Raw genomic sequence first — 15156 nt, 5'->3', positions numbered from 1 at the left:
AGTATTGAGTCAGCCCAAAGGCTTTCTCAATTTACAATAATAATATAGGACATCAATATGATATTACATTACATGTTTCATCGCAATTAAACTCTTTTCTTAATGATATCAGGAATAATTGGCTCACAGGAAAAAATATTCTGAACAGTCTTTAGTAAGTAGGTTCAAACTGCATATTTAATTTCGTTATCTCAACCATAGTATCTTCAACATGTATTTGACCTTTCTCCAAGCTCGCTTAACCAGACTCCATCTTTGTCAAAAGATACAACTGGTTTATCAGCAACTACTTTCCAGAAATTGTTTTTGATAGCTGCCTTTTGAAAACATAGTATAACTTTGTCATGCCTTCATATTTCCTTACGCACATTTAATTGTAGCTTTCATGATAAAAAATGTTAGGTAACATCACCCTAATGCCTCTGGTATGATCCTAAACCCCTAAATACCATACATTGACTAGTTTTGACCAAATAGGGAAGCTACACATTTGTTCGATGAAGCAATGCATTTGTCTGGTAAAGTTATGCACTTGCAACATAAAACAACACATTTGTGACTTAAAACTACCCAATTGCAAGTTGAAGCGACACACTTGATTGATAAAAAATGCAAAAAAATAAATAGACATGTTCGGTCAAATCAGGGAATTATCTGGACTGGGGAAGTGGAATGTGAGGAAGAGCCATTTGAGACCTATAATTTTGTTGATGCGAGTTTTGTGTCACTACATAACATATTAGTAATTGGATGCTCGATACAGAATATCAAATACACAATTCCTCTCTTGAAAAGTTATCTCTCATGGGACATGAGTATAACTCCAATGTTCCTTACACCGTTGGATACTCGCTCAGTTTTATCAATGTGATTTGCTGGTAATCACGTAGGCGGCCTTACGTTTTCTTGTTTGAGAAAAATTTGGATCTTGGTGAGGAAATGGAGATGGTGGTTCGGTGTGAATGCTAGATGATGTTGATGGCGTGATGATGGCAATGTAGGGTGAATGGCGATGGAAGGTGAGAATGCCGATGTTTTGGTTTACTTCTCTAACTAACCTCTTCTAAGCATGAAATTTGGTTGCTCAACTACTCCTACTCCTAAGAATGGAAGGTTAGCAGATGGACGGGGATCGAATCTAATGAAGGCTAACTAGCGGCCCTACCTCCATAGATGCAACGCTTCAAAGGAAAGTAAACTAGATCACCACACAAAGCCTCCCAACCAGCCGCTAGGATGCTAGTGGCCTAGTGTTGACCCCTATCAAACATCTACCAAAGCTACCATGCAACTATCCATTTTATTTTACTCTTACTCTAACAACTTGAAATGAAATTGCTTCAACTTGAAAAGAAAATTTAACTATGTGGAAGTAGAAAACATGCAATAACACCCAATGTTCTTAGTCAACATGCAATGAAAAAGAGAGCACTTTGGTATTATTTTCGCAACAATTTCTCCAACCCCCCTCCCTTTACAAATGAGAGCCAATGGCCTTATATAGAGGTCCAAAATACAATGGACGGTAGAGATCAAAACAAGATCGACGATCCAGATTGGATCCAAAAACCCTAATTAGGGTTGCCACCCCATCGGCCAATGAGAAGATGCCACCTCATCAATGGACCAATGAAAAAAGTACAAAAGTGGCAACCAATGAGAAGGCACCAAAATGGTGGCCAATCAGAAACAAACACTTGTCCTATTCTAGAAGAAAGAGAAAGTTGCCACTTGGGCTTACATAAGATGATCTTCTAATATAATTCTTCCTTTTTCTTTTGTTCTTTTAGCTAAGGCGATGAACTTAGCTAGCCTTTCGTTAACTTCTTCCATAGGAGGACAAGGTGTGTGCTTCGCTCGGAGTTCTGCTGACTTTGCCACGCTGTTTGCTGCTTGTAGTATCCTTTCGTGATCCTTCTCATATTCCTTTGCAAACCCAATAAAAGCATTGAGTGAGGAAAGGGTGTTCAGATGTTTCCTTTTGACGGCAGCCTTTCCTAACTCATCCAATCTCGATCCAAATCCTGTCTCACTGACATCCTCCTCTCTAATACCCTCAAAATCAAGCGCCACCCCAACGTCGCTCATCATGGTCGAAATGGAAGTGTCGACGCTTGGGCCGTGTTGTGTAATCTCATCATGAATTTCTTCAAGTGTTCTGAATCTGGTAGTCAATGCGACATACCAAGATTCAATTATGCTCAATCCTCTCTCATCAACCAACCGGGCTCTTTCCAAATATGCCTCCGGTAGCCTAATGAACGCCTGCTGCCTAGGAATAACCAAATCCTTGATGGGAAGAAAATTCTTCCATTCCTCTTCAAATAATCTGAATTTGTTTCTAACAGTCACCAATGACTGGAATGTTGAGATGAAGGAGGGCAAGAAATTTCGCCCATCTTGGATTGTATCATAGATCCAACCCCTTACTTCATGTAACTGAGCTGATACCTCTTCTGAATTGCTCCCGCTGTCTTGAGGAAGGGCTGCCTGATGCAGCTGTTGGATTGGCTGGCAATCTCTCCAATATTTGTTTTCGGCCTCCAACTTTACTATCCTTTCGTTTGCCTTCCTCAATCTTTCTCTGATTGATGTTATGCCTTCCTAAACCTCCTCACATTCCATATCATCTGTATTTCTTCCCAAATTATGTTCTACTATTTCGTACTCCTGGGCTGCAATCTCATCCGCTGCCTTATTGACCGTTGGTATAGCAATCTGAACCCTTCGGTGACCATCACTGTCGCTTCTGATTACCCTTGCCACCGTATTTGCCATCTGTTTTTGGTTCTCGCTATCATCCTTTTCTATTAGTCCTTGGATATCATCAACTGCGTGAGCCATTACCACCTCGCCTCTCGGCATAAGCATTTGCCTTAACCATAGTGGTGCAGTGCATCTCCCCAAATCCGGATTCGGTTCGACCAACAAAGCATCACCAACGGCCTTAGACGCCTGACTTATCTCTTCAATATCAATCGGCCCATCTTCTTCTCTACTAGTTTCTGCCATATTTCTTTGCTGGTTCTCCGAGAGAGGGGAGTACTCCGTACTTTCACTGTAGCCACTTGATTCCGAATCAGAGCTCCCCTCCACTGCGGCCCCTTTATCACTCGAATTGACCTCTTGGCTTCTAGCCTTAGTTATACTCTCCCTTGACGGCGCTGCCCGCTGTCTCTTGGCTGGAGGTTCCGAACGTTCTTGGCTTTTCTCTACCTCCAAAGCCCTCTTCTTGCTATTTCTAACTGTCTCCGGTTGCCGGCCACTTCCTTCACCCTTCTGTCCGATTGATTCTACTAGACCTTCCTTCGGCTTCATCATCTCATAAGGAGAACCTTTTGTCTTTGTAGCTTTCTCAACTTGGCATTATACCACGACTCGGTATGCAAATCTACTGTCCTTGTGACTGCCTCCAAGGAAGGATCCTGATGATCGTCCCAATCCACTGGATTCAACTCTGTTCCAACTACTGTCTCATAGTCTTCTCTCAACACACTACGATCATCCTCCAATTGATCGGGAATATCAAGGCCTCTCCATCTGATATCTCTCATCATGTTCACCGACAATCTCGAGAAAGCTAGCTTTCTCACGTGAAAATCATCCTTTGCATTGGCCCAAAAGTCCTCTATAGTGGGAACATGCTTAAATTCGCTTCCATGAGATGCCTTGATAAGACCAACAGGGTCGAATCCTTGCCTTGCTCTGTACCATCCTAGATGATACCACTCCAATTCCTTTTCCGCAGCCTCAAAGGTGGCCCGATTTGGGCAACTATCATTGCCAATTATAATTGAGAAGGAAACGCCTGTTTTCCCCTCATTGCTCATTACTCTATCATAGTGCTTAAGCTGCCTAGCCAATTCCATCAAAACTACCTTGTCGGGCGGGTATCTTGGAAGCCTCTTGGGACAAACTGTACTTCCTGCCACTCTAATGTATGTGAATTGCGGGAATTGGATGAACCAACTCCCAAACTTCTTAATCCTTGCTTCTGCTTCCGATGAAAGTCTCTTAGCAGGCGCCCCTTGTAATACCCTTACTGTCTTCATGGCGAATGCATCGCAAAACATCTTGTAATCCTTGTTATTGTGCAAATGAAGCTGCAAATAGCATTCATGCACCAAATATTGCCCCGGCCCATTACCAATCTCTCCTAAGGCCCTAAGTTCCGGACTCTCATACAATCTAGCAATTAAGTAAAACAGATAGGATCCCATGTAGAATTGCCTTTGGCTTTGAACTGTTCTAAGTTGCAACTCTAAATTTTCACTTATGATCCTAGCCCAATCAAATTTTCCTTTTCCCTTTTCAATTTCATCAATGAAGAAGTACATCCAGTTTTCGAATTGCATAGCTTGAGCTAGGCCCATGATCCGGCTGAGAAGAACAATGAGATCGCCATATTCCGGCTTGAAATCTGCCACTGTAAGCCTTGTTGATTTGTTAACTCCTTTCCTTCCTTCGTGTATCCAATTCCGCTTTAGATGTGAGAAGTAGGCCTCTTGGTTACCTTGAAATGATTTGGCCGCTTGATCCACCATTACAACTGTCATGCCCTTGCTCTGGGGAATATTAAATGTCTCTTCAATTGCTTGTTCGCCAATGTTGGCCAACACTCTCTTCCCTTCGCCAAAAATGATGGATTTACTGTCTAGATCAAATCTGGATGCACACTCCATAATCAATTCCGAACAAGGCAAAGTAGGAGGAAAAGCTGCTGCATGTACAATTCCGCTCTTGTATATCCTCTTTGCCAAGGGGGATTGTCCTTCCTTTAGTCTGTCCCTCATCCGTATCATGTCCACTGTAGCGATATTAGTATCGGTTATTTTCTTCATTTTCGAGAAGAAGGAAGTTTTGGGCGTCATATCCTCTTTGTCTTTCTTAGCGTTTGCCCGCTTGGGATTCTTACTTGCACTATCATCCTCCATGCTCGTCGCCCTATTACGGGATGGTAGAGTGGTGGACCAAAAGGCAAGAAGAACCAAGTAGTGCAATTCTTAGAAAAGAGCGAAAGAATGGATGTCAGCTTAAGCACTCCTTGCAACTCTAGATGATGACTTTCACCTTAACTAATAATCTTACAGCAACTTTTCGGAACCCGGGATATGACATCAAAGAATTACAAATCCCTTTGCAAATTAGAAAACAAAGCCTCTAAGCTTATCCAACACTTGCCTTCTATGCAAAAAATCAAACTTTCATATGTATCTCTTCTCCCAACAAAATTGCCCAAATCTGATATAAAAATTGCAGCCCCTCTAGAAAATCAGAATTTTGTCTTCCACAAATTTCGGCCCCCACAAAATTCGGCTAAGCATGAAAAAAAATCTGCCCTTCCACAAAATTCGCCCAAGCAAAGAATGAGCAAAATCTGTAAAATCTGCCACCTAGGGCACAAATCGCAGCCCACAAAGTGGAGCAAAAATCCCCAAAAACGCAAAAAATCTGGCCCTTAGACAAATCGCCCAACAATGGCAATGGAGAAATTGCCTAAAAATCGCCAAAAAACTGCCTTCCACCAATTTCGCCCAAGTCTGGAAATCTGCCCTTGCTTCAAATTCGCCCAAGCATGAGGAGCAAATGAATTGATGAAAATGAAATGGGAGGGGACTCCCTTTATAGCAGCTTTCACCTTCCTCCCAGGCTGGCCGACTTGGTCCTATAGAGGAAAAAAAAAAAAAAAAAAACCAAAATTAAAGCTAAGTTAGTGGCCCACTTTAAATACTTTGCCAAAATTTTAATTTTCTAAAATGAAAACTGCACTTTTAATTTACTAATTAACCACAAATTGCAAAACGAAATTGAATGGTGCCTTGGGGATGCTAAAAATTTCTATTTAATGAGGGTTTGCTAATTAATACATCCTTGAAGTTGAATTTTGGCTAACCAAAAGCCATTTCTTAATATTAATTTACCAATTTCATTAAATACCAAAAGCTTTCAAGGCAAATTTAATCTATTAAAGCCAATTTTTGCAATTTTCCTCTAAATCGATTTTGCTAAATAATTAAAATTTTATGACAAAATAAAATTGCCTCTAGAGTAAAAATCGATTTTGCAATTTAACTTCATCTTACAAAATTAAATTCTATTTCACCAAAAAAAATAAGATTTTCCAAGAACCTAAGTCTAACGAAAAATTTCCCTATTTGAAAATCATTCAAATTTACAATTAAATCCAAATTTTCAAAAGAAATCGTCTAAGTACAAAATTCACAATCTTATCCTGCCAAGTTGAAATCAATTTTGAACTTATTCGGCCTAAGGATAGAACTGATAGCTCTGGAAAATCAAGTTGAAACCGGGTGAAAAATACATCTAACCTTCTCCACTGGCCCTAAAGGCGATTAAAAAGGGGGTCCCCAAGAATTTGGGGCGATGTGTGAAAACCTCACAACAAATTTCTTTAAGAAACCAAGATAGTCAACCCTCACACAAACATCAGACATGTGCAAAACTTAAATGACTAGAACAAGTCTACTGGGGAATGGAAAGAAAACCACACACACAAGGGAATTCCATTTGATCTTATTTCAATTCTAGAATGCAAGGGACATTTTTTAAACCATAAAAGCATTAAGTATTTACAGCAAGATAACTCTACGTTGGCAAAACATATATTCTCTTTGAAATCCTAAACACTGTCATAGCAACCATACAAACACACATGAAAACATAGTTTCATTTCTTAGGATTGAATCCTACATAGAGTCCATAAAAAGAGGAGGAAGATCAAAATCCACTCTACATACCTTGAGCAAAGTCCTCCAATCCTCTAGTAATCCAGTGGCAATCCAACACAAAAGCCAACCCTCTCTTAGATCAACAAAGCACTCACACATAAATTGCCAATAAACACTCCCTCTCAAGCTCAAATTCAAACTCAAATCCTCCAAAGATTCTCTAGGAAACTCTCTGAAATTTTCTCACTAGCCTCCTGTGACTTATCTCAAAAATAATCTGGTAAAATGATATATTTTAACATATCATTCCTTTAAAAGGAGTTATACGAGAAAGAACTGCTTCTGTAACAACCCTTAACTGGTTATAGCTTTGACAACACCAATTCCCTACTAATTCAGCTGTTTGACATTTCGTCAAACACTTAGCAAGCAGCTCTATGATGTTTTAAATTCTGAACACAATACTAGTGAATGCAATAAACTGCTTACTTCATCAAATAAATTTAACCTTATGAATTTTACATCGATGAATGCCAAACACTGAATAATACTGCTTTATGAGTTTCACATATATAAAATTCTGAAATGATAAGTGATTCACACCAAACTAATGAATTTATTTATTAACAAGCTAGACTGCAATTTAACAATTTACTTTACAATTGAAAGAACCTTGCAATTCCTTAGCTGTATAATTTTGCTGCAGTTAGACGCCACTTACACTAGCCATCAATGGTACACATATGTATGCCAACCAATAATGTTGCAGCAGGTCTGTTACTAATTCTCATGTCACAGTATGTGAGCCAAAGACAGTAGTTCACAAGGGTATTTAGGTGCCCAATGATTATAAATTGCAGCCCCCAGTAGCAACCAGCTAGCCGCCGAATGTGGGTAATTAGTCCCACATAAAATAGACCAAAAATCAAGCCCAGAATTGCAGCACAGAGATGCCTATTTGCAGGTAATAATGGACGCCTGGTAGTAGGGTTTTCCCAATGCCAATCTACTAGGGAATTCAGGCATCTAAAATGCGGATAACAATCTCCAATTTGCAGACCAAACACCACCTTAGCAAAGGAAACTCATGCCCAATGGATGTAGAAGAAATGGCTTCACCACGATGCTGAAACACTGATATCTATATGCAGATTTCAAAGCCCTTTGTGACAAACTCCCCAAATTATAAATGTAGAATTGAATAAACTCAACAGACAGTAGTCTTCCTAGCCACAGAAGAAACAATAATGGAAGACAGCAATAAATCTCAAAATATAATGCACAACTCAGAAAAGCAAACTCTTATACTTCAGCAAGGGCACAAACTCAGAAACTCCTCAGGAATGTCACTAAGACAACAAAAATAATTAAGATAATTGGATGCCTTTCCCATAAAATGGCCTCATATTTGAAATCAAAATGACACAAGTTTCCCAAATGAACTTCACTTGAGAAGCTCCCTCCACACAACATTAAAATATAATAAAGTGCCATTATAATATAATTAATTAATTGTTATTGGGTCCAAAAATGACCTTTCCAGCATAACATAATATTCTGACATACAAGGCCACTATTTCTTGTTCCCACAATTTTAAACTTTTCATCCTGGCTCCAACAAGCTATGACAACACCAAAGTGATTTTGATGATGAGATACAATGAATGAACCTGACATGGTGACTTAGGTACTTATCAATTTTCATTTACCATGCCCTAGGGGCCTGCTTCGAGCCATAGAGAGATTTCACTAATTTGAGAACCTGATGTTCTTTATCATCACCTTGAAACCAGAAGGTTGTGTCATGTAGACCTCTTGGTCTACATGAAAGCACTCTTGACGTCATTTAGGAAAGCACCCTTGACGTTCATCTGATGGACCTTCCTGCCAAATTGTGTTGCTATGGGTAGGACTAATCTAATTGTGCTCATCTTTGCAGTGGGGGCAAATGTCTCCTCATACTCAATACCTTGTCTCCTCATACTCAATACCTTGACGCTGATAAAAGCCCTGTGCAACTAAAAGAGCTTTGTACTTATCCAAAGAACCATCAGATTTGTATTTGAATTTGTAAGCCCATTTGCAGCCAATGGGTTTCTTCTCTGGTGGAAGATTAGAAAGGACCCAGGTGTTATTCTTCAGCAAGCTCTGGTGTTCAGATGTCGTGGTGTGTTCCCACTTTGGAATTTCTTTAGCCTCGAAATATGTTTGTGGTTCAAACACACTGGTGAATGTTGGCCATGAGAGAAAAGTTAACAGACTTTGTTGGTTTGCTCTTTTTTGAGCAGTTCTCCCATCAATGAGCTCAATGATTAGTATCAAGAGAAGCTTAATGATCAGATTCCTCATCTGAAGAATCTGGATCAAACTTAGGGGAAGCATCTACTAATCTAGGTGATCTTGTAGGAGAAGTTGGAGGTGTCTGTATAGGGATCATTGGTATAACTGGAGCTGCAAGAGCTACTTGAGCCCTCCCATTAGGTGGACCTAATGAAAGTCTAACTCCCAAATCATGAGCCTTCATAGGTTGGTTTGATGGATCAAGAACATGAGAAACAGACATGAATGGTCCTCATTGCTCATCGAAGTCTACATCACGACCGTACAGGAGACGAGATGTCTCAGTGTTGATCAAGATGTAGGCTTTGTGAGGACTACTCTATCCAACAAGCATGGGTTTCTGACTCTTGGCATACAACTTGGTCCGTGACGCATCAGGAATCCAAACAAAAGCAAGGGAGCTAAAAACTTTAGGTGATCGATTATGGGCTTGCAACCTGACCAAGCCTCTTCCAGACTCTTACCTTTGACCGTCATTGTGGGCGATTGGTTCAAAAGATAAATTGCAGTGTTAATTGCTTCTATTCATAATTTCTTTAGAATATGTTTGTGTTCGAGCATGGAGCGAGCCAGCTTGATGATTGTTTTGTTCCGACATTAAACGACACTGTTCCATTGTGGTGTGTGGTGTGTGGTTAACTAGCGTTTGATGCCATGAGTATCCAAGAAGCTAGAGAATCATTAGAACAAAATCCCCCCCCATTGTCTGACCTAAGAGTAATAGTAGATTTCCTGGACTCTTTTTCAACTAAAGATTTAAACTTCTAAAAGACAAGAAATGCATTTGATTTCTTTTTAAGAAAATATACCCACATTTTTCTAATGAAATCATCAACCAACAATAGAAAATACCTAAACCTAAGAACAAAAGGAGTGGCCATAGGGTCAGAGATATTAGTATGAACAAGCTAAAGTACCTGAGAAGCTCGCCATGAATCGCCACTGGTGAAAGGTGTGTGATGTTGCTTCCTAGCTTGGCATGCATCACAAACTCCAAGCTGCTGAGTCTGAATATCTGGCAAACCAAGGACAAGCTCTTCCTGAGCAAGCTGAGAGAGATAATGCATATTTAAGTGCCTATACCGCTGATGCCAAAGTGTGCTAACAGAAGACCATCGAGCAGCCATAGCTAAGTCTTGAGAATCCAAGTTCGTTTCGACTATGTTGATAATAGGAATTAGCTACCCTTAGGCATATTTTGTTAAAGTTACTTGTTAGTTGAAATTTCGTCAAATCAGGAGCCAACAAACCAACTCTAGTGAATCTTTTTGCGATCAAGGCATTGTGATAATGTGGCAGTATGACATGGATCAATAATATGGTCTCCCATTGCTTGTGGTGATCAAATTTCTTGGAAGCATGCATGTATGTTGGAAAAAGTGAAAAGGTCTAGTTATTCTTGGTCAGATTGATGTGTGATTGAATTTGGAAGTCGACAAAGATTGTAAAATGATGGATTAGCATTTGTTAATTCGTTTTGGCAGGCCATAGTGATATTCAAATGTAATACATTTTGGTTAAGGCAGTAGCTGCCTCAACGAGTGAAGAATGTATTTATATTGTAGTCTGATATATTTGCAGAGTTGTGGATCGCGAATGCATGGTGTGGTCAAGCAGTGTGCTGGCTATCTACAAGAAGAGGCACAATCTGTACTTAACTAGATCTAAACAAACAGAGAAGAAGTGCTACTCTTAGATCATCTCACTTTTTGAATCCTGACAAGGTCTCCAAGCTAAATCCCTTAATTGGGTCACTCCTAAGAGGATGAGTAGGATTGTAACAGGTCTGAAATTAAATCCCTTAACCGAGTGGCTCATTAATTTGAGTTCTAAATCCTTTCACAAGGTTACTCTTAACAGGGTAAAGCTCCTAACAAGGCTATAAGAGGCATATCCCTTAACCGGCTGACTCCTAACAAGGCTTGCTCTTAACCAGACATTACTAAAATCTCCTTATAGGGCTAGGCCTTTAACTGAGCATACTTCAAAAGAGTACAAATATTTATGGGTGCTAATTCCCACTGTTGTTTTTCTCTCTGACCAAGGTTTCCACATGAAAAAATTTGGTGTTCTTGTGTTTTGTGGATGGATTATGTGTTTCATTGTTTATTACTTCACAAGTTAAATTTGAATGCATGTGGTTGAATGATTAATGAATAAATCTGATTTGGGTTGAATAGTTGGTAAAAGTTTGAATCTAATAGATTAGTGATTCACCCCCCTCTAAGTAATCTTGGACCTTATAATACTAACATAACTTGCCCTACACAATTCACTGCCTTAAATAACATTACCTCTTTAGGTGAACTACTATAACATTGATCAAAGGCCTATTCTTGCAATTAGTCCATTTATCAAAAATGATGGGCACACCTGTTTCTGCCCTTGTATCCTCGATTACTCTCAGTTGTGTCTATAGGGTGGTTTGCACCTTTTCATGCCTAGTACTAACATTATTAGGAGGTGTCTTGCAAATACTAGTAACCGAAAATCTTCCACTAATGTGATCTAACATATAAGTAATGAGCAATTCTTTAATCAACAACCTCTCTAATTTCATTTTTTAAGGCCACATCTAATGCACCTCTTTTCTGTGGAACATTGTGTGGTTCATAAGGTGGTGGCATTGGCACAAAAGGATGTGAGCCAGCAGATATTAACAAACCACTAGGAGGTCTCCTCGAGCTTGTTTAGGCAGGGGAGTAGTCACTGTCTTTCCTCTGTTGCTTCTCCTATCAGATTCGTTTTGTTCTGTAGCATAAAGGCAGGATTAAATGAGTTGGCAGCTGGTTCCCATCTCCCTCCTTAAAAGGTTTCATTTCTTTTCCAGTGCTAGGAATGAAGTGAGGTTTCATTTGATAGTATGAGCTCAGATACTCTACGTTGCAATAAATACACCACCAAATATAACTGTCACCAATAGGCACTGCCTTCATCATTGTTGTGTAAAGACAAAGCAGCGAACCTACAGCAATTTAAAAAGGTTTTGCCCCAAAACTGAACTAGAACTTCTACTCCATTTCCAGCCATTTTGTCTGACTCTGAATGATGAACCTGAAATGGAAAAGAAACTCAAATACATTATTGCAAAAAAATTAATTGAAAAAAAGAATTGGCATATAACCCCTTTAATATGCATACAAAGTATAAAAATGTATTCAAAACTTCTCTTAAAACTTGATTTTTTCTTTTTTTCTGAAAAATTCATTAAAAACTTGAATAAGATGGATATTCACTTACATGTGACCACTAAATCTGCCTTCCCTAATGATTCCTAAGTCTTTGGTTTGGGTTTTAGTCCTCTGTAGTTTTCACCTTTGAAGAAAAATGCTACAGTTGTAGAACAAAGCAAAAATGGTGAAAAATGCTTGAGATATGAATGATCATCAAATGACCAAATGCATGCTGTGGGTTTAAATGCTTTTTAGATTTCAACAAGTTAAAAAGTGACATATGGGCCCCATTTTGGGTACCACAGCTTTGAATGCCCATAGATTCCTCCGGATTCTGGTTAGGCATCTGAATTCCCTGTGGGTTCTATGATCTATCTACAAAACTAACAGGGAATCCGGATACCCAGCCAGCATCCGGAAGGAATCAGAGTCAGACTTGCACCAGAATCGGGATTTGGGGCTAAATTGAAGCTTCTAGTAACTTAGCTTGAATAGAGAAAAGGATTGGAGTTAAATCATTCATGGAGAACAATTTCTAATGTGCTGAAGATGCAACATGTATGGCATTGTATCAAATTAGTATTAATGAATTAATTGTTAATTTTATAAAAAGTGATAATGGCTATTTTAGAAATATAATATTTTTGATATAGTTGTAAAAACTAGTGTAATCTAACTAAGGAGCTCTAATTTGCAACATATGCACAATCTCTTCTTATTCTGATGATGAATTGAAAACTTGGATTGACAATGTTGATAAATATATGCTCTTTTACACTGTTTCTCCATAAGTTATTTTCTCAAGAGTAAAGTATTTGAATGGCGATGAAGAAGAATGACACTTTTCAGAATTCAACTGCAAGAGCTGACCATGTTTTCAGAGATTAGCAGTTTTAACTTTTATTGACGCTTTCCTGCCCTTGCTTGTGGAATGGTGAGTATGAAGATAACGGGATCTTCTCTAGTAATTTGGAATGTGTTGGCTGGATTGTTATAATGGCTGTCATTGTTTGTATGTATAGTTTAATATCCAGTTACATGTACTCTTCAACATGGTTACTCATCTTGCTCATATGAAAATAATTCACCTTACGTAGCAATTAGTACTTGACCTACAAAACTAAATTTTGTTCCCATAGATTGCGGACAGGATTATGCGTGAACAGCAATGAAATTAAGAATAGAGTTCAAAACAATCAATGATGATGGTCAGCTGTTTTCAGTCACAAATGTCAATACCATCCAAACACTGTTGTCCACCTTTACAGAAAAATCCCAATTGTTGTCATCTTTGTAGCTATACTTCTGATATTTATTTTATTCTAATGAGCATGAACCTTCACGCATATGCATATTTCAGGTGCTTGCACTGGTAGGAGATCAATTGGATTATGGTGATAATGTTTGTGGAATTGTATTAAGTATCCGGTTTGGAGAGGACATTCTGAGTGTTTGGAATAGGAATGCTTCTGACTCCCAGGTGAGCAATAGATGAAATTGAATATTAATAGTATATTTTGGGATCTGTGTACTATACATCAATCAATGTTCTTGGAGATATCATTTGATTGCATGAAGATGCTTAGAATGTCTTTTGCCAGTTTAATTACTGATAGCTTGGGTCATGCTGAATGATTTCTGCTGAGCTATTTTAGAGTGTATCTCATGGGTATTGCATTATATAAATTTGGCTTTTGGGTTTATGTTTGTATTCGGTGAACAGGCAGTAATGACATTAAGAGATTCAATCAAGAAACACCTTCAATTGCCTCCAAGCTACCTGATGGAGTATAAGCCACACGATGCAGCCCTGCGGGATAATTCCTCATACAGGAACACATGGTTGAGGGGATGAATCCAGACGAGTGTCTAGTGTGTTCAATATTTCAAGTATAGTAGTTATGAGATTTTTAGGAAATGAACTGTGAAGGATTCAAAATTATTGTGGTAGAATTTTGAGTAATCCTTCTTTATCATGCATGTTGCAAATCAATATTATTCTACAGCAGCTTTTTCTGCTTCCTCTTGATGCCATCAGTGAAATTCTAGTCTGCAGCTAGCTTACAACTATTGCTCTTTTACATTTCACAGTTCAACTTATAGAGGACATTTGTTATGTATGGCACATGAAAAACCGGGTTAATTTTTTTCCAGATAACTAGAGTATAAGCTAATGCAGGATTCAAGATATTCCAGTTAAGGTAAATTAATGATGGAAGTCACAATAGAGAATGCTGCTAGTTTGGCCACAGCTTAGAACGACATGTTCAAAATCTTGAACCAGAGTTTAGATAATGTTGTAAGCTAAAATTGGAGGTCATAATATACAGAATTGCTAATGTCTTAATTAATTAAATAGGAACGTACTTGACATTTTTTGGAAATGTGTTTTGGCATATGCTTTACAAATTCAACAGGCTGATTAGATGAACTAAAAGGAAACATGTGTTACTTCAACTTGTAGAGCATTTACTGACATGATGGTTTTCGTTCCAAGTCTCCAGGTTCCCACCCTGCAATGATGCAGTGACATATAATACTGATCATGTTACATTGGAGTTGAATAAAGACTTGTATTATAGTTATTTACTTGAGTTTCTGACTTCAGAGTTAAAGCTGATTTAATGCATTTTTCAAGTTTCTCATCATCGATTCCATTCTCCAAATTCTTAAACCAATCCACAAGGTTTCCAATGAGGCTTTAAAAAAACCACATGAACTCCAAGAATTACAAAAGAAATCGTGAATGCTTTGATATGATAATTAGGATCTTGTGTCTTATAACTTTAAAAAATACTTAGTCAAATTTTCAGGCAAGGATTTCTATTGAGGCAGAGTGGAGTGTCCAATTTGAGCTCCCCATGGCTGGGCTGCAACCAAGGCCATAACGTAAATTGGAATTCTTTTGCCAAGAGATATCTAAATAAAACACCCAACCTTTGTCATAGGGGAGG

At 38.6% G+C, this 15156-nt stretch overlaps 1 protein-coding gene across 1 annotated transcript in view; it reads left to right on the top strand.

The window, feature by feature from the left end:
• Positions 1-14360, top strand: part of LOC149564127 (eukaryotic translation initiation factor NCBP-like) — a 43770-nt gene extending 29410 nt beyond the window's left edge. Inside the window, exons 5-6 of the mRNA XM_089827203.1 lie at positions 13563-13682; positions 13926-14360. Of these exons, the coding sequence (XP_089683329.1) occupies positions 13563-13682; positions 13926-14057 (252 nt within the window). The 3' untranslated portion in view covers positions 14058-14360. The remainder of the gene's footprint in view (positions 1-13562; positions 13683-13925) is intronic.
• Positions 14361-15156: the final 796 nt, after the last annotated feature.

This window comes from Cupressus sempervirens, chromosome 4, assembly GCF_028749045.1.
Source record: "Cupressus sempervirens isolate cs-2001-9-10 chromosome 4, ASM2874904v1, whole genome shotgun sequence".
NCBI classification, from domain to species: Eukaryota; Viridiplantae; Streptophyta; class Pinopsida; order Cupressales; family Cupressaceae; genus Cupressus; species Cupressus sempervirens.
This window is presented reverse-complemented; position numbering and strand designations above follow the sequence as displayed.